At 39.9% G+C, this 19970-nt stretch overlaps 1 protein-coding gene across 2 annotated transcripts in view; it reads left to right on the top strand.

Annotated features, from left to right (window-relative positions):
• The first annotated feature begins 3961 nt into the window (after window positions 1–3961).
• Window positions 3962–19970, top strand: part of SCAMP1 (secretory carrier membrane protein 1) — a 171276-nt gene continuing 155267 nt past the window's right edge. The window contains exon 1 of one of the 2 annotated variants that reach the window (XM_057494069.1): window positions 3962–5359. In XM_057494069.1, coding sequence (XP_057350052.1) covers window positions 5153–5359 — 207 coding nt within the window. In that variant the 5' untranslated portion in view covers window positions 3962–5152. The remainder of the gene's footprint in view (window positions 5360–19970) is intronic. The other variant, XM_036914139.2, reaches the window with a different exon arrangement.

Here is a 19970-nt window from a genome sequence, read left to right as displayed (position 1 = left end):
TTTCAGTTCAGAAGATTTTATCACAGTAGTAGCACAATTCTGTTTGTATTGATTATTAACATGGTTGTTCTTAACCTTATATTTGGACTTACTCTGACCAAATGTTAGCCAATAAGGATTTATTCAGGACATGTACTTGAAATTAGAAATCTTAACAGTAAACAATTTTTTCTTGAGAATCTTCCTGAAGCAGAATGCTGTGCTAGGCTCTGTGAATAATATAAAGATGGAATTTCTCCCTGACTTCAGAACTCACATTATAGCAAGAGAGACAAATACATCCACTCACTCCAAAAGTGAGAACTACTACTATATATGCTGGGCATGTACCAATAACTTTATACCTATATGAGATAGTGTATTATGAGTTCTATAACAAAGATACAAATTATTTTAGATATTATGGGAAAGGAGAGACAAATTTGGATTAGGGATAGCCTGTAAGGATTTATTCAGGACATATATTTGAAATTAGCCTTCAAGAAGGACTGATTGGACTTTTACAAGTGAAAACTGAGTGGAAGGACATTCTTAGTATCAGGGACCATATGTACATATATAGTCACAGGTAAATTGAGACTCAAAATATGTTTTTTTGTTATGTTTTATGTTTCTGTACTACAGAATGCTTTTATCCAATGAATCATGAAAGAATGCCACTATGATGTAATTTTTTGAAAGATACTCAGACCATTCAGCCTCTTGAATAGCATTATAATTATGTGGGAAGAGGTGATGAGAGAGACAGCTGATTGGGCTGGGGTTACCTTAGTTGCCAAGCTTGGGAGGCAGTGAGCTGGATAATGAGGGATGGTATGAATCTATGGGTTCCATTAGGTTATCATCAAGGGGTTGACAGGGCTAGGTTCCTTTTTGGAGACCCCAGGGGAGAATTGTTTCTGTTCACTTAGGTTGTTTGAAGAACCAGTTCCTCACGGTTGTAGCACCGATGTCTCCATTTTCTTCCAGTCATCAGCTGAGGGCTGTTCCTAGGTTCCAGAGGCCACTCACATGCCTTGTCTGATAAACCTCTTCCTCCTTCTTCAAAACCAGCAACTCTTCTGCCTTCCCCTTCCACTTTCAAGGACTCATGTGATTCCACTGGGCCCATCTGGATAATCAATGATAATCTCTCTACCTCTAGGTCCTTAGCCTTAATTACATCTGCAAAGTTTCTTTTGCTATGTATGATAACATATTCATAGGCTCCAGGGATTAGAGTGTGGACATCTTTGGGGGACCAATATTTGACTTACTGCACAGGTAACATATTAATAGACTCCAGGGATTAGAATGTGGACATCATTGAGGACCATTATTTGGCCTACTGCACAGTGACTTCATCTCTGATACCTCCTGTAAGTATAGCCAGTTGCAGAATACAGGGCCATGTATGCTCCCGTTGGGGTGTTGTAGGTATCAGTAGCAGCAGTCATAGCAGCAAATCTGGAGACTGGGTCCACAGTGAGAGGTGATGAATTTCAGTTCTAACCCATCAGTAAACTCAGAGTCCAGTGAACATTATAAAGTAAGCAATGTAAATTCCTAACTTGACATTTTTTCAACACTTACCAGGTATATGCTAGCCAGTATAGAAAACATGTAATTCAGACTACAGCCCCTGCCCAGTGGATCCACAAATTAAATGTCAGACTGAGGCAGAAGCAGCATGATAATGATGTGAGGTATATTCCTAGGAAAAAAGAAACAGAGGTAGAGAGGGGTGGGACACTGCTACAGAATAATAGAATGTTAGAGCTGTTGCAAGGACCCAAGATATCATTTAGCCATGTTCTAGGTCTTTTCAGGAAGTTTCTTGAAATCAGAGCCTACCCTTATCAAGCACTGCTTATCCCCAACATCTAAAACATTGTTTACCATTTAGTAGGTTCTCCACAAATTCCTGTTGACTGTCTAGTGTGGAAACTCAGGTCAGAAAGGTGAACTGATATGATCAAGGTCACATAGCTGGTTTATGGTAGAGCTAGATTTAGAAACTAGTTTTGATTCTTCATTCTTTGTTCTATCATTTAGGAGGCAGCTCCTGGAAAATGAACTGCTCCAAAAATGAAGCCTCCTGGGTGTTGACTTTCTCTCCACTTTGCACATCACATTTCTTCTTCCTTAGTTAGTAATGAAATATTAGTAACTAACTCTATCAACTTAATGTTTGAAACCAAAGTGAATTGAGTTCTGGTCCTACTTCCTCTATTAACTTCCTTTGTGACTAAGGCAAATTACTTAAGCTGTGCAAACTCAGTGTCTTCTTGTCATGAGAGACCTAAGGTTCCTTTTACTTCTCATGTTTTGTGATTCTAAATTTCATGGAAACTAATTAGTAAACTCACCCATGGACCATAAGTCTGAATATCTTTATATCAGTGTTACTTAAGTGTGGTCAGTGTATCACCTCTATCAGAATTGCCTGGGGTCTTTTATATATGGTGATTTTGCAATTGTTAAAAAGAACGAATTATACGCAAGGTTGTTGATTTGGAAGGATTTTCACCAGGCCACCCTTCCTAGCTGTTTCCATCTCTACAGTCATGGCACACATAAAAAGTGATATGTCTGTGGTATACTGTAGTAAGAAACCTTAGGCTGTCTTTGAGCCAGTTTGTATCTCACAGAGAAATTCTGCCATATCACTGCATGAGCAAAATAAGTAGCAGAAAAAGATGTATTATACATGATCCCATTTTTTTTCAAGAGAATGTCAAAACACTTTATGAATGAATGTAAATGTCTGCCTGAATATATATGTTATAAATAATTATGTGTTATGTACATAGATATACAATATTATAAGAATATTGAAAGTATCTTACTAGGTTGTTAACATAGGGAAAAGAGTAGGGAAGACAAAGAATAAAGAAAACAAATGGTTACCACCAGTATGTGTGTCATGAATCTATTTATACCTTTAGGCAAAAGAAGGTAGTTTGTATATAAAGACATTTAAAATATAAAATAAAAAATGGTTATCCATGGTCCCTACCTCAAGCTCATAAAGCAGAACCTAAGGGATAGAAATGGAGCAGTGGGTGTCTTGTGTGGGGAAGTTGGAAAGGTTTCTTACTAATGGCTAGGATCCTCACTGAACTTAAACCACCTGATGATCTAACTGGCCTGTTGCCAAGCTACCGCTTCCACACTTTTAGGCAATAAGCTATTATATAGAGAGCTGACCCAGTGCTCTGGGTGGGGGCAGAGACGCTAGTGCTCGACTTCCCGCTGGGAGAACAGCGGGGTAAAAAACCCTTTCACCCCAAAGAATGTTTTGCTGTCAATTTCTTTGGTCACATTGAATCCATAGCGAACTTGCCCGGGGCTGAAATCCATTGGCAAGACAGTCTGCATTAACAAGTATTCCAAGTGGTTCTGTAACAATGAAGTCTGCATTAGGTGCTAATGTCATTAGCTGAACACACACAGAAGATTTGGGAACTTCCATCCTGCAATGCAGGCTCAGCCGATTCTGTCTTGGAACATAGTAGATGCATAATAAATAGCTGGTGATTAGTTGAGTCATTTGGAGGACAGGTGGAAGGAATGAGGCCACAGCTGTGAGAGATGTAGATAAGCTGGCCTTGGATCAAGCTCCGAAGTGATGACAAAAACCACGTAAGAACAATAGGCTGGGCCTCCTTGCCATTTTCAGACCCATCCATTATTTATTAAGCACTAAATACATGCAGGACAATTTTTTATGTCTTATTTAATTCCTAAAGAACCCTTAACATACTCAGAGAGATGAACTGAGTAGTACAGGTAATAATATCAGAATTGGGATTTGAACCCAACGTTTAGAGCACTAAGCAGACACCAAGCAGCTGCTGAAGAAAGGACAGTGAGTGTATCAGATAGCTTTTTCATATCTAGATCTTCAGCTCTGCCATGATCGTGCCTGCTGTCACTCAGTTGACAATCCTAGATGGCTGTTAGGAGCAGCTTCTTTGTATATCTCAACCTGGATTACTCCAAAGAGAGATTACAGCAAATGTATTTTTTGTGCATCATCTCTAGCTAGTGTTTTCACAGTGGGGAGAACATATCATCCTCCAGTTGACTTTGCATAGCGTAAGCCCCCAGAAGGCCTATAGAGACTAATTCTAGTTTCTTCCAAATCTTAGGCACCTACAAAGTGAAAATAATTCTGGCTCTTTGTAGCGTCATATGCTAAGTGCTTTTCTGTTAGAGCAGAAAGAAGAAAATGGGTAAAGAGATGCCCTCTTATCAAGTTCAGGGGTGGGACAGCGAATAGTACGAAAAATTCCTTACACATAGCCTTTTTTGGTAATGTTTCCTAGTTTTGGGGAAGGAATAGGAAAAAATCAGAGGTGTGTATTTTGCGTCCATATGCCTCACAGTAAACAAAAAAAGGCCATCTTTTCATCATCCACTAAAATTAATTTGAGAGCCAGGATCTCTGGACTTGTAAAACCCTCCTTTCTCCCCCTATCATTTCCGGATAAGTAGCCTCTTTGCAGGTTCCGGGGAATGGGAGCAGGGACTGGAGCTCAGTAGGGAATCTTATCTTTCCCAACCTCCCCCCTCCGTGGAGCCAGTCCAGATCTGTATAGCCAAGACTCCGGGATTTGGCAGTAACCTAGAGTCGGCGGGGCCGGAAGACGGGAGGCTGGGATTCCCAGGTGGGGTCAGGGCGTGCGAGCAGAATTCAGTGCGAGGGCAGGGCCCTGCGGAAACAGTATCTTTGGCGACTGGTGAGAAATCCCCCAGTTCCCCGCACCTCTCCAGCCCCGGGCCGGCAGCGTGCTGAAATAGGCCGCCCTCCCCAGGTGTGCAGCCGGCGTTCCAGGCTACCTCCCCAACCTGGAGAAGTGGGGTCAATGTGTGTCTTTCTAGGCCACAAAGTACCACCTTTTCCCCAGGTCACGTTCAGTCACAGGGTTCGACTTCGATTCGTTGACACTACAATCAGGTCCAGATAGACGCATTCCTCTTCAAGATGTGGAATCTCGGTCGGGTCCACGAAGCGTAGGACGAGTCACAGGCGCTCTCCGCTCCCGGCTCCCTCCGCCCCTAGTCCCTACTCGGTCGTAGCCAAAGCTCGGAACGTTGGATCCAAGCCCGGAGGAGCGGGACGGCGAACTGGAGCGGCGCTGCCAGCCGGGAGCCCGTGGCACCGGGCATGCTCAGTGGCGCGGCCGGCTGGGTGGCCGCAAGAGCTGCACCCGGATCTGCTCGGCGGCGGCGGCGGCGACGTGAGCGCGCAGGGGGGCGGCGGCCTCGCCTCTCTCTCTGCACCTGGGTCGGGTGGGTGACGCCAAGCGCGCGAGAGATGTCGGATTTCGACAGTAACCCGTTTGCGGACCCGGATCTCAACAACCCCTTCAAGGTGAGCGACGTCCCCAGCATCTCCCGCCGCCGCGACGCGTCGTTGTTGGTGAAAAAGATAAGTTCCTTCGTTCCCCCTGCGCCCGCCCCTCGGCTTCCCTCAGCCGCCCAACACGGGATCGGGGCCACCGCGCCCCGTTTGGGGGTCGCACCCTGGCCCCGGCAACACTGGTTTGGGGGACGGAGCGGAACCTCTTTAGCTTCCCGACGGGCCGCCCCCCTCCCCTAGTCCCTGGCTTGTGGTGGGGGGGTCATGCCCTCGCCCGGAGTGGGCCCGCCCCTAGGGAGCCGGAGAGTGAGAGCCCAGGACAGGTGGAGTTGTCACCTGCCAGGCGAGTGGCTGGTCGGGCCCGGGCGGGGGCTCGTCCTCGGGTGGGGTTGTCACGGGGACCCGCTGCGGTGGCGAAGAGCTGCGTGGGGTGATGGCAGAGGTGTGGAGGAGAGGTGAGGGCACTGAGTACGCTGTAAAAAAATGTTTTTATTTTTTAAACTTGTATTGCGCCCATATACCACGAGCGGCGCTGCCGTTCCCCCCCACCCCCTCCTCTTTAGGCTGAGGTTGAGGGTACTGAGGTCAAAGTTAAAAATAAATAAACACACCTGGAAAACAATAGTGCACGTGGACGACCATCTTCCTATCTAACCGCTCTTAGTAAGGTGAACGACAGGATATTTTCCAAGCTCCTAATGCGTCACAGATTCCAAGGGCTGTATGAGGATACCATTTCCCACTGGGGTTCTTTCCTTCTTGGAGTCGACCTTATCAACCCCAGTTTCAATAGGGCTTGGTACGGAAACGGGCAATGGAAGGCGCTTGAGCTGTTCATTATGTGTTCTTAGATTAATGCAATGGCTGAAGAAACACCTCTTTAAAAATATTCCAGGTTATTCATGAGCGCAGCTGCTTACACGTGTAATTTGTTTCCAACTGTTCAAGTTAGTTGTTTCCTAATTTCCCCTGGATATATGTATGCTATGGTAAGTATAATTTGTATTCACCCCAAATCGAACAGTAACTATAATTTATGGTCACACAAGGGTTACTGCTGGGTTTTTGAATTTACATCTTTTTACTCCTGGTTTTCTCTCTTATAGGAATCCTGAAAGAGGAAAAATATCTGTTCTGATTATTAGCCTGATAACTTCATGGAGGATTATCTTAACTGAATGATCCTGGTTATTGTTGACAACTTGACTCGCTCTGTAGAAATGTATAACAGACTGAGTGACTTTCCTTTGCCTCCAATGTCACTTAAGAAAATTCGATTCATCTGGCCTGGAACTTTAATCTTTTTACAGATGATATAGTTGTACTTGGAGAATTTCTATCCCCAGAAATTTATTATTTAGTATTCCATCATTCCACATTGCAGAAAATCAGATTATTCTTAAATCATATTCTAAAGTGACATTTCATAACTTGCCAAATTAATGTTATTTAAAAAATATTTTGAAGTTAGATTTCAAACTATTGTTTTCTTTCCCCGAGGACGAGCCCCCGCCCGGGCCCGACCAGCCACTCGCCTGGCAGGTGACAACTCCACCTGTCCTGGGCTCTCACTCTCCGGCTCCCTAGGGGCGGGCCCACTCTGGGCGAGGGCATGACCCCACCACCACTAGATTTCTAACTATTGTTAGATTTTCCTAGTTCAGATAGTTTACTGATGCTAATTATTCAGCAGCTGACAATTTGTCTATTTTCTATTGGGGCATTTCCAGTTCATGGCTCATTTTATATAGTGGATTCTCTTGTTAGGGCAAAGACATTGTCTTCCTTAGCACAGACTGTTCTTTTGTGACATCTAGTATTGCCATGACACTTTCTTCTTCTTCAATACATAAGGTCACTGTAGTAATTCTAAACCCAAAAGTAGTTTTAAATACTCATTTATTGTGGCATAAAGTAATAAATGGTTTTTGTTCTTTATAAGTGGAAGCACTCAAGGGACAATGATTATTTAAGCTCATGAAACGCTTCAAGGGATGGATACGTTAGGCCTGAAGAAGACTTGCTTGCACACATTTCCTGTTTATGGTCTTTCCCTGTTTTTGGTGACTGTCACAGCACTGTGTATCTGACTCTTTGTATGTATGTCTAGCTTCCTTTCCTCTTCTCAAAGTAAAATTTTGCATCTGTAGCATATTTTTAAATTCTTTCTGCCTCCTATGTGACTGTGATTTTTGAAATAACATTTCTGGTCCTCTCTTCTTAAATACAGAAAGTTTCTAGATTCATCTTTTTGTTACTTTGTGGTCATCTTTCTTTTAAAATCTGTTCATTTTTTCAATATTTGAAATCTTTCAATATTCAGAAATAAAATTTATGTTTCAAAATATGATGTTTCATGTTTGGAAACCATCCCACTTTCTTCTTCATTAAAAACTATTTGATTTTCACTGCCTTTCCAGTTCTTACGCTTTTCCTTCACTTTTACATTAGGAACACTTCTGCCAGCATCTTCTTTTGAGCTATGTCATAAAAGTAATTTCTAAGGATAATCTTAGATAATGTAACTACAATGGTTTACTTGATTTTATTAGCTGTTGTAAATTATTTGCTGGATTCAGTTCATTTTTTGAGTCTTTTTCTGGTGGTTGTGATAGGCTCACTAAAGGAATTTATGGAAGTTGAGTAGTTTTCATTGTGCATTAAGGAACTTGGAATAACTGGAAATGTCTAGTAATTTGAAATAAAACAGATTGTTATATAGATGTTTCTAGAATTCACTCTTGAGTTGTTAAAATGTGTTTTTAAAGCTAGAGAGGAAAAGTATTTTTTGAATACTTGCTCTATGTCCCTTGATCTATTCACTCATTTATTCATTCACTTATTCGACAGATATTGAAGAAATATCTTTAACCTTAAGGATAGTCAAACATGTAGCCAGATGCTTGGAAAGTGAAATAAAAGACAAGTTCAATAACTAGAAGAGATCAGTAGTAAAGGCTTCAGTAAGTCAGTGTAAGAGTGTATAAATGCCAGAATGAGTGAAATTTGTTTAAAGGAAGGAAAAATTAATAAGTGGTAAGAAAATCATCATGTCTTCTAATATGCTTTGACTTATTAATATAATTAGATTGTAAATTATGTTTTGAAAATAATATTTAATGTAATTTTAAAAATAGAACCAACATTTCAAAGCTGGGAAAGGAAAATCTTAAAATGTATTTAGTCAGATCTCATTCTATGGATGAGAAAAAGCCTAGAGATATGATATTTCACATTTGGAAGCCATCCTCATTCCTTCTTGATTAAAACCTTTAATTTTTGTTGCTAACTGGCTTACATCCAGGTTAGGTAGTGCAGAATTGGCCTTAGAATTTAGATCTGATTCCTAGTTCATTGCTGATGGCACTCTGTGTTCCTTGGTTACATTTCTGACAAAAAAATTCTTGTTTTGTCTTTGGAGTTTGAACTTGAGGCTGTCATGGAGACACAGTTGAGGGTAGTGTTTAAATGTTTTGGCTCAAGAATTTAAAGGAAATCCTCAAAACACTACATTTGAGCCTGGCTTTGTTACTAACCAACTGTGACCTTGGAAAGTTAGCATCTCTACACCTGAGTTTACTTTTCTTAAAATATGATAATAGTATCCTCTTCATGGGATTGTTAATAGTAGTAGCTGAACATTTAGCATGTAATAAGTGCTCAATACATGGTAGCTTTAATTAGATAATAGTAACTAATATTTGTAGTAATTCAAGAAATTGGATTTAATTATAGTTAATATATTATTAGCTTAACATGGTATGGTTCACATTCCTTTTGAATCTTGAAGAGTGCTAGTAATAGCTGTTTAGCAGGGTTTTTTTTGACAGTGCATACTGAATGAATCTTTTTAGGTTACAAGTTTCTCGCTTCATGGTAACATAATTTTTTAAAAATTAAAGTATCATTGATGTACAATCTTATGATGGTTTTACATAAACAACACTGTGGTTTCAACATTCACCCATATTATCAGGTCCTCACCTCCTCTATTGTGGTCACTGTCTTATCAGTGTAGTAAGATGCTGTAGAGTCATTACTTGTCTTCTCCATGCTGTACTGTTTTCCCTGTGACCTACTTATATTGTGATTGCTAATTATGGTGCCCCTTAATTCCCTTCTCTCTCCCCATCCAACCTCCCCAACCCCTCCCCTTTGGTAACCACTAGTCCCTTCTCGGTGTCTCTAAATCTGCTGCTATTTTGTTCCTTCAGTTTTGCTTTGTTGTTATACTCCACAAATGAGTGAAGTCATTTGGTATTTGTCTTTCTCCCTCTGGCTTTTTCACTGATCATAATACCCTCTAGCTCCATCCATGTTGTTGCAAATGGTAGGATTTGTTTTCTTTTTATGGCTGAAAGATATTCCCTTGTGTATATGTACCACATCTTCTTTATCCATTCATCTGTTGATGGACACTTAGGTTGCTTCCATGTCTTTGCTATTGTAAATAGTGCAGCAGTAAACATAGGGGTGCACATGTCTTTTTGAATCAGGGACCTTGTTTTCTTTGTGTAAATTCCTAGGTCAAATGGTATTTCCATTTTTAGTTATTTGAGGGACCTCCATATTGCTTTCCATAACGGTTGAACCAGTTTACATTCCCACCAACAGTGTAGGAGGGTTCCTCTTTCTCTTTCACCACATCCTTGCTAGCATTTGTTGTTTCTTGTGTTTTGGATAGTGGCCATCCTAACTGGTCTGAGGTGATACCTCATTGTGGTTTTAATTTTCATTTCCCTGATGATTAGTGATGTGGAGCATCTTTTCATGTGCCTGTTGGCCATCCGAATTTCTTATTTGGAGAAGTGTCTATTCAGATCCTCTGCCCATTTTTTAATCGGGATATTTGTTTTTTTGGGTTTTGAGACATGTGAGTTCTTTATATAGTTTGGATGTTAACCCCTTATTGGATAAATTGTTTATGAATACATTCCCCCATACTGTAGGCTGCCTTTTTGTTCTGCTGATGGTGTCCTTTGCTGTACAGAAGCTTTTTAGTTTGATGTAGTCCCCGTGTTCAGTTTTGCTTTTGTTTCCCTTGCCCTAGGAGATGTGTCCAGGAAAAAGCTGCTCATGTTTATAGTCAAGAGATTTTTGCCTATGTTTTCTTCTCAAAGTTTTATGTTTACATGACTTACATTCAGGTTTTAATCCATTTCAAGTTTACTTTTGTATGTGGAGTTAGACAGTAACCCAGTTTCATTCTCTTGAATGTAGTTGTCCAGTTTTCCAAGCACCAGTTGCTGAAGAGGCTGTCTTTTCCCATTGTAAATTCATGGCTCCGTTTTCATATATTAATTGGTGGTATATGTGTGGGTTTATATCTGGGCTCTCTATTCTGTCCATTGATCTATGGGTCTGTTCTTGTGCCAGTACCAAATTGTTTTGATTACTGTGGCTTTGTAGTAGAGCTTGAAGTTAAGGAGCTTAATACCCCCAGCTTTGCTTTGAATCTGTAGATTGCTTTAGGCAGGTTTGGTCAGTTTGATGATATTCATTCTTCCTCTCTGTGAGCACAGGACAGATTTCCATTTGTTGGTGTCTTTAATTTCTCCCATGAGTGTCTTGTAGTTTTCAAAGTATAGGTCTTTCACCTCATTGGTTAGGTTTATTCCTAGGTATTTAATCTTTTTGATGCCATTGTAAATGGTGTTGTTTTTCTGATTTCTTTTTTCTGCTAATTCGCTCTTAGTATATAGGAATGCAACAAATTTCTGTGTATTTTGCATCCTGCAACTTTGCTGAATTCAGTTGTTTGGCATGTCTTAGTTGAGGAATCAAAGCCAAAAATAATGTGGTCTGTCCTAGGTGCACCCTACTAGATTAGACTCAGACTATTGAAGTTTAGTTCTTTGTCACTACACATGCTTCCTCCCAAATAGAAGAACTACATTAAAATTGAGTACAGTGTCCATTTTGTTTGGCCTCAAAAATCAATTCTATTTAAATAATCTCTTAAAAATGGCATACAGTTCAGCATTTTTATGTTATCTTTTAAGGTACAAAAGTATTGGTGGTATCTTAAAAATTTAAAGTTGAAAACTAAAAGCCTTGTATTAAAAAGTGACCCATAATTCAAGGATGTTATCCATTTGTTTTCTTTTACAATAAGTTAATATCAGGCCTCCCTTTTCCATTTAAAATTTAAGACTGGAGAGTGGAGAGTGCTTGGAAAGGATTTTGAGGATTTCTTGCTAACTTTGCAAACTTTATCTTTCAACATTAATCTGGAACATAGTAATAGTAGTTTATGGTCTGTGGTATTTTACATTCATGTCAACTGCATGAATTCACACTTTCTTAGGTTGATATTTTTAAAAAACATTGAATTACTGATTATATTTCATCAAATTAGGTTGATATTTTTAAAAAGCATGTGTTGAACTACTGATTATATTTCATCAAATTAAGGTACTTCATTATTTTATTTACAACCTTCTCAGTTATTTATTGATTTGTAACGATCCCAAAATGTAGTGGCTTAAAACAATTATTTGCTCACTATTCTGCTGTTTAAGCTAGACTTAGCTGGGCAATTTGTTTTGAATGTTATTACCTGGAGTTACTCATGTGGCTGCAATTATCTGGCAGGTTGATTGGGCCTGGATGGATTAAGGGTGTCCTCACTCAGTATCTGGCAGTTGCTGGGGCTGTCAGTGGGGGCAGCAATAAATTTCTCTTTCCTGTGGCCTCTGCTAGGAATAGCCTGGGCTTTTTACATAGTGGCAGCAGTGTTTCAAGAGGGCAGGAGTGGAAGCTATAGGGTTTCTTGAGTTATTTAACTTCTGCTACATTCTGTTAGTCAAAACAAGCCACAAAGCCAGCCCAGATTAAAAAAGGGAGTGGGGAGGAGTAGACTCCAACTCTTGATGGGAAATGCTGTATCTCCCTCTATATAGACCTAGAAACTGAAAAGATATATCTAGCACAAAATAGTGAGATGAGCACAGGATCATCTCAGTAGACACTCCCATTCAAACAGAGGAGTAGGGGGCACATAGCAGTTCCTTGTTTGTAGCAAGTGTGAAATCCAGCCTTGCTTATTTGTCAGGGTCCCCTACTCTGGGGGCAATGAGTATATTCCTTGATTACGGCCTAGTTCTACTCCCTTAAAGTCTTTTCCTAATCTATTAGTTTTTTATGCCTTTGGCTCCACCTTCTGAGAAGTCCTTTTTTGCCTGTAAGGAATGACCCTGTTTGCAGTTGAGTAGCATTTTCAGTCTGCTCCCTACTTAATTGACAGTTGGAAGCCTAGAAGCCTCTTCTCATTTTGAAATGCCTCTGTTCCTTTTAGTCTAGGCTGATAGCCTCTTAATGAGATTTCTTATTAATCTTAATAGGGTTCAAACTATCCCTTAAAACAAATCCATAATTCTTTTTGAGACAGTCTTCTTTACTTAAGTGGAGATTGTCAGGGTGCTATGGGTCAACACTTTAAAGATATTTAGAAACCTTTGTCCAAGTTGAGTATCTCTTATGGCCAGTGAAAGCTCTCAGGCATGTAATGTGAGGCTTCTAATGTGAGTGGGGTACCTCTCACAAATGCTGCATGACAAAACTAGTATTTGAACATGGGTTTATTCTGGTACCATGGCTTTTAAATAATCATAATTGAGATGATGGGGGTTGTGGAAAATTTTGAAAGTAAACTATTCTTTTGATGATATTACCAAAAACAAAGTTTTTTTGAAGTACAGTTAATATTTAGTGTTGAATGCAGATTCAGGAAATTTGCTGGACATTTTCCCAATATGAATCACCAGTGTGATATAATTCCTGAAAAATATATATTGGATAAATGAAATTATTGAACAGATCCTACAATCAACAATATTCTTTTCTTGTCTATTTCACCAGTATTGCCCCCAATTCCAGTGCATATTTAAAAAGAATGATTTGAATAAAGTAAGTTGTTCCCAAAGAATAGCCATGGGTCTGGAATAAAGTCCTAGGTAGAACAATTTATATTACTCAGTGGAGTAGTCTATAGAAGGCTAAAGGGATGTGTGTGATTTAGATACTTGAAGTGTTCTTAGTAGGTTGAATTAATACATTTGTTCTTGTTTCAGGAAAAAAAAAATCTAAGGCTAATTGGCAGACTTGACATAAAGGTAGATTTTGTCCTAACATAAAGATTTAAAAAATCTATTAGAATAACCTGACAATGCTTTTTTTATTTTTATACCTTTTCCTATTTTGGTATCATTAATCTACAGTTACATGAGAAACATTATGTTTACTAGGTTCCTCCCTTCACCAAGTACCCGCCACAACCCCCATTACAGTCACTGTCCATCAGCATAGTAAGATGCTGTAGAATCACTACTTGTCTTCTCTGTGTTGCACAGACCTCCCAGTGCCTCCCCCGAAATGATACATGCTAATCATAATGCCCCTTTCTTTTTCCCTGCCATTATCCCTCCCTTCCCACCCATCCTTCGCAGTCCCTTTCCCTTTGGTAACTGTTAGAACATTCTTGGGTTCTGTGAGTCTGCTGCTGTTTCATTCCTTCAGTTTTTACTTTGTTCTTATACTCCACATATAAGTGAAATCATTTGATACTTGTCTTTCTCCACCTGGCTTATTTCACTGAGCATAATACCGTCTAGCTCCATCCATGTTGTTGCGAATGGTAGGATTTGTTTTCTTCTTATGGCTGAATAATATTCCATTGTGTATATGTACCACATCTTCTTTATCCATTCATCTACTGATGGACACTTAGGTCGCTTCCATTTCTTGGCTATTGTAAATAGTGCTGCAATAAACATAGGGGTGCATCTGTCTTTCTCAAACTGGGCTGCTGTATTCTTAGGGTAAATTCCTAGAAGTGGAATTCCTGGGTCAAATGGTATTTATATTTTGAGCTTTATGAGGCACCTCCATACTGCTTTCCACAATGGTTGAACTAATTTACATTCCTACCAGTGGTGTAGGAGAGTTCCTCTTTCTCCACATCCTCATCAACATTTGTTGTTGTTTGTCTTTTGGATGGCAGCCATCCTAACTGGTGTGAGGTGATATCTCATTGTGGTTTTAATTTGCATTTCTCTGATGATTGGCGATGTGAAGCATCTTTTCATGTGTTTATTGGCCATCTGAATTTCTTATTTGGAGAAGTGTCTATTCAGCTCCTCTGCCCATTTTTTAATTGGATTGTTTGTTTTTTGTTTGTTTAGGTGTGTGAGGTCTTCATATATTTTGGATGTCAACCCTTTATCAGATCTGTCATTTATGAATATATTCTCCTATACTGTAGGATGTCTTCTTGTTCTATTGATGGTGTCCTTTGCTGTACAGAAGCTTTTCAGCTTGATATAGTCTCACTTGTTCATTTCTGCTTTTGTTTCCCTTGCCCAGGGAGATATGTTCACGAAGAAGTCGCTCATGTTTATGTCCAAAAGATTTTTGCCTATGTTTTTTTCTAAGAGTTTAATGTTTTCATGACTTACATTCAGGTCTTTGATCCATTTCGAATTTACTTTTGTGTATGGGGTTAGACAGTGATCCAGTTTCATTCTCTTACATGTAGCTGTCCAGTTTTGCCAGCACAATCTGTTCAAGAGACTGTCATTTCCCCATTGTATGTTCACAGTTCCTTAATCATATATTAATTGACCATATATGTTTGGGTTAATGTCTGGAGTCTCTATTCTGTTCCACTGCTCTGTGGCTCTGTTCTTGTGCCAGTACCAAATTGTCTTGATTACTGTGGCATTGTAGTAGAGCTTGAAGTTGGGGAGCAAGATCCCCCCAACCTTATTCTTCCTTCTCAGGATTGCTTTGGCTATTCGGGGTCTTTGATGGTTCCGTATGAATTTTAGAACTATTTGTTCCAGTTTGTTGAAGAATGCTGTTGGTAATTTGATAGGGATTGCATTGAATCTGTAGATTGCTTTGGGCAGGATGGCTATTTTGATGATATTAGTTCTTCCTAGCCAAGAGCATGGGATGAGTTTCCCATTGTTAGTGTCCTCTTTAATTTCTCTTAAGAGTGTTTTGTAGTTTTCAGGGTATAGGTCTTTCACTTCCTTGGTTAGGTTTATTCCTAGGTATTTTATTCTTTTTGATGCTATTGTGAATGGAATTGTTTTCCTGATTTCTCTTTCTATTACTTCATTGTTAATGTATAGGAAAGCCACAGATTTCTGTGTATTAATTTTGTATCCTGCAACTTTGCTGAATTCTGATAGTAGTTCTAGTAGTTTTGGAGTGGAGTCTTTAGGGTTTTTTATGTACAATATCATGTCATCTGCAAATAGTGACAGTTTGACTTCTTCATCGATCTGGATTCCTTGTATTTCTTTGTTTTGTCTAATTGCCATGGCTAGGACCTCCAGTACTATGTTGAATAACAGTGGGGAGAGTGGGCATCCCTGTCTTGTTCCTGATCTTAGAGGAAAAGCTTTCAGCTTCTCGCTGTTCATTGAGTATGATGTTGGCTGTGGGTTTATGATATATGGCCTTTATTATGTTGAGGTACTTGCCCTCTATGCCCATTTTGTTGAGTTTTTATCATGAATGGATGTTGAATTTTGTCGAATGCTTTTCAGTGTCTATGGAGATGATCATGTGGTTTTTGTCCTTCTTTTTGTTGATGTTGTGGATGATGTTGATGGATTTTCTAATGTTGTACCATGCTTGCATCCCTGAGATGAATCCCACTTGGTCATGGTGCATGATCCTCTTGATGTATTTTTGAATTCGGTTTGCTAATATTTTGCTGAGTATTTTTGCATCTATGTTCATTAGGGATATTGGTGTATAATTTTCTTTTTTGGTGGGGTCTTTGCCTGGTTTTGGTATTAGGGTGATGGTGGCTTCATAAAATGAGTTTGGGAGTATTCCCTCCTCTTCTATTTTTTGGAAAACTTTTAAGGAGAATAGGTATTATGTCTTGTCTGTATGTCTGATAAAATTCCGAGGTAAATCCATCTGGCCTGGGGTTTTGTTCTTGGGTAGCTTTTTTATTACTGCTTCAATTTCATTGCTGGTAATTGGTCTGTTTAGATTTTCTGTTTCTTCCTTGGTCATTTTTTGAAGGTTATATTTTTATAGGAAGTCCATTTCGTCTAGGTTTTCTAGCTTGTTAGAATATAGGTTTTCATTTCATTCCTGTATTTCATAGAATATAGGAATTCTCTAAAAATTCTTTGTATTTCTGCGGGGTCCATCATGATTTTTCCTTTCTCATTTCTGATTCTGTTGATGTGTGTTGATTCTATTTTTCTCTTAATAAGTCTGGCTAGAGGCTTATCTATTTTGTTTATTCTCTCGAAGAACCAGCCCTTGGTTTCATTGATTTTTTCTATTGTTTTATTCTTCTCAATTTTATTTATTTCTTCTCTGACCTTTATTGTGTCCCTCCTTCTGGTGACTTTAGGCCTCATTTGTTCTTCTTTTTCCAATTTCAATAATTGTGACATTAGAGTATTCATTTGGGATTGTTCTTCCTTATTTAAATATGCCTGGATTGCTATATACTTTACTCTTAAAACTGCTTTCACTGCATCCCACAGAAGTTGGGACTTTGTATTGTTGTTGTCATTTATTTCCATATATTGCTTGTTCTCTATTTTAATTTGATCGTTGAACCATTGATTATTTAGGAGCGTATTGTTAAGCCTCCATGTGTTTGTGAGCCTTTGTGCTTTCTTTGTACCATTTATATCTAGTTTTATACCTTTGTGATTGAGAAGCTGGTTGATGCAATTTCAGTCTTTTTGAATTTATTGAGGCTCTTTTTGTGGCCTAGTATGTGATTGATTCTGGAGAACATTTCATGTGCACTTGAGAAGAATGTGTATCTTGCTGCTTTTGGGTGTAGAGTTCTATAGATGTGTATTAGTTTCATATGTTCTAGTGTGTTGTTCATGCCTCTCTGTCCTTACTTATTTTCTGTCTGTTGGATCCGTCCTTTGAAGTGAGTGGTGTGTTGAAGTCTCCTAAAATGAATGCACTGCATTCTATTTCCTCCTTTAATTCTGTTAGTATTTGTTTCATATATGTTGGTGCTCCTGTATTGGGTGCATGTATATTTATAATGGTTATATCCTCTTGTTGTACTGACCCCTTTATCATTATATAATATCCTTCTTTATCTCTTGTGACTTTATTTGTTTTGAAGTCTACTTTGTCTGATTCTAGTACTGTAACACCTGCTTTATTCTCCCTGTTGTTTGTATGAAATATCTTTTTCCATCCCTTGGCTTTTAGTCTGTGCATGTCTTTGGGTTTGAGGTGAGTCTCTTATAAGCAGCATATAGATGTGTCTTGCTTTTTTATCCATTCTATTACTCTGTGTCTTGATTGGTGCATTCAGTCCATTTACATTCAGGGTGATTATTGAAAGATATGTACTTATTGCCATTCCAGGCTCTAGATTCATGGTTACCAAAGGTTCAAGGTTAGCTTCTTTACTATCTTACCATCTAACTTAACTTGCTTATTGAGCTATTGTAAACACAGTCTGATGATTCTTTCTTTCTCTCCCTTCTTATTCCTCCTCATCCATTCTTTATATGTTAGGTGTTTTATTTTGTGCTCTTTTGTGTTTTCTTTGCCTGGTTTTGTGGGTAGTTGATTTTATTTTTTGCCTTTAGTTAGTATTTTATTCATCTGCTTTCTTTGCTGTGATTTTATTTTCTCTGGTGACATCTATTTAGCCTTAGGAGTGCTTCCATCTAGAGCAGTCCCTCTAAAATACCCTGTAGAGGTGGTTTGTGGGAGACAAATTCCCTCAACTTTCCCTCAACTTTTGCTTGTGTGGGAATTGTTTAATCCCTCTTTCATATTTAAATGATAATCATCCTGGATACAGTATTCTTGGTTCAAGGCTCTTCTGTTTCATTGCATTAAATATATCATGCCATTCTCTTCTGGTCTGTAAGGTTTCTCTTTTGAAGTCTGATGATAGCCTGATGGGTTTTCCTTTGTAGGTGGCCTTTTTTCTCTCTCTGGCTGCCTTTAATACTCTGTCCTTGTCCTTTATCTTTGCCATTTTAATTATTATGTGTCTTGGTGTTGTCCTCCTTGTGTCCCTTGTGTTGGGAGTTCTGTGTGCTTCTGTGGTTTAAGCGACTATTTCCTCCCCCAGTTTGGGGAAGTTTTCGGCAATTATTTTATCAAATACACTTTCAATCCCCTTTTCTCTCTCTTCTTCTTTTGGTACCTATAATGCGGATATTGTTCCATTTGGATTAGTCACACAGTTCTCTTAATATTGTTTCATTCCTGGAGATCCTTTTATCTCTCTCTGCATCAGCTTCTCTGTGTTCCTGTTCTCTGATCTCTGTTCCATTAGCGGCCTCTTGCACCTCATCCATTCTGCTTTTAAGTCCTTCCAGAGATTGTTTTATTTCTGTATTTTCCCTCCCATCTTTATCCGTTAGCTCTTGCATTTTTCTCTGCGGCTCCGTCAGCGTGGTTATGATCTTTATTTTGAATTCTTTTTCAGGAAAATTGGTTAAATCTATCTCCCCATGTTCTCTCTCCTGGAATGTCTGTGTGATTCTGGTCTGGATCAAATTCTTCTGCCTTTGGTGGCGATAGAGGCAGTCGTGGGCAGTTGGCACATGTGTTATCTGGGAGAACAAAAGTCCCTTCCCACTTGTTCATTGCCTTCCTCTTGTGTGATAACGGCCACCCCTAGTGGCTTATGCTGGGCAGCTGCACGCAGACCCGGTCTCTGAGTCTGGCCCTGGCGGCTGCGGGGGAGGCTCTGTGCGGCTGCTGTGGGTGTGGCCGGTCTCAGGCTGCCACTCCACTACAGCGGGGCCATGCCAGAGGGGGAATGGGCAGGAGGCTGTTTATCACCGTGAGGGGCCTCAGAGCTGCGCCACCCCCCAGGGTGTTCGGGCGTCCGGAGTTCCCTGGGATTCCCAGCTGCTAGGCTGAGTTTGCCAGGATGCTTCCGTCCAGCTGTGAGACTCCTGTCCATTTAAGACTTCCAAAGAGCACTCACTTTTCTTTTCTCCCAGGGGCACCGGTTGTGGGAACCCGCTCACAGATTTTACTGTTCCAATTCCCTAGTATCCAGCACAGCATGCACTATGTGTCTGCTCTCCCGGTACGGATGACTTAGGCTGTGTATTTAGCAGTCCTGGGCTCCCACTCCTTTCCCGCTTCGACTCCTCTTCTTCCGCTGGGGAGCTGGGATGGCGGGTGTGCTCAGGTCCTGCCAGGCTGCGGCTTATATCTTACCCCCTTTGTGAGGCGCTGGGTCTCACAGGTGTAGATGTTGCCTGGCTATTGTACTGTATCTTTTGGTCTCTCTTTTAGGAATAGTTGTATTTGTTGTATTTTCAAAAATATATATGGTTTTGGGAGGAGATTTCTGCTGCCCTACTCACACCACCATCTTGGCTCCTCCCCTTGACAGTGCTGTTTTTGATATGGGATTCCCTAGCACCTGAAGGAACTTAAGCAGAATTTGGATGACATATCAGAGATGCTACGGTAGAGATTTTTGTGTCTGAGGTTTTTTTCTCCTTTGAAACTCTGTAATTGTTACATTTTTGTATCTCTGTGGACCATTTTGTGAGTGCATAAGTTTTAATCTGTTGGCTATTGGGATTGAGTCTGATCATCTCAGATAAGGAGGGAGGAGGCTTTATGTTTT

Source organism: Manis pentadactyla, chromosome 2, assembly GCF_030020395.1.
Source record: "Manis pentadactyla isolate mManPen7 chromosome 2, mManPen7.hap1, whole genome shotgun sequence".
NCBI classification, from domain to species: domain Eukaryota; kingdom Metazoa; phylum Chordata; class Mammalia; order Pholidota; family Manidae; genus Manis; species Manis pentadactyla.
This window is presented reverse-complemented; position numbering and strand designations above follow the sequence as displayed.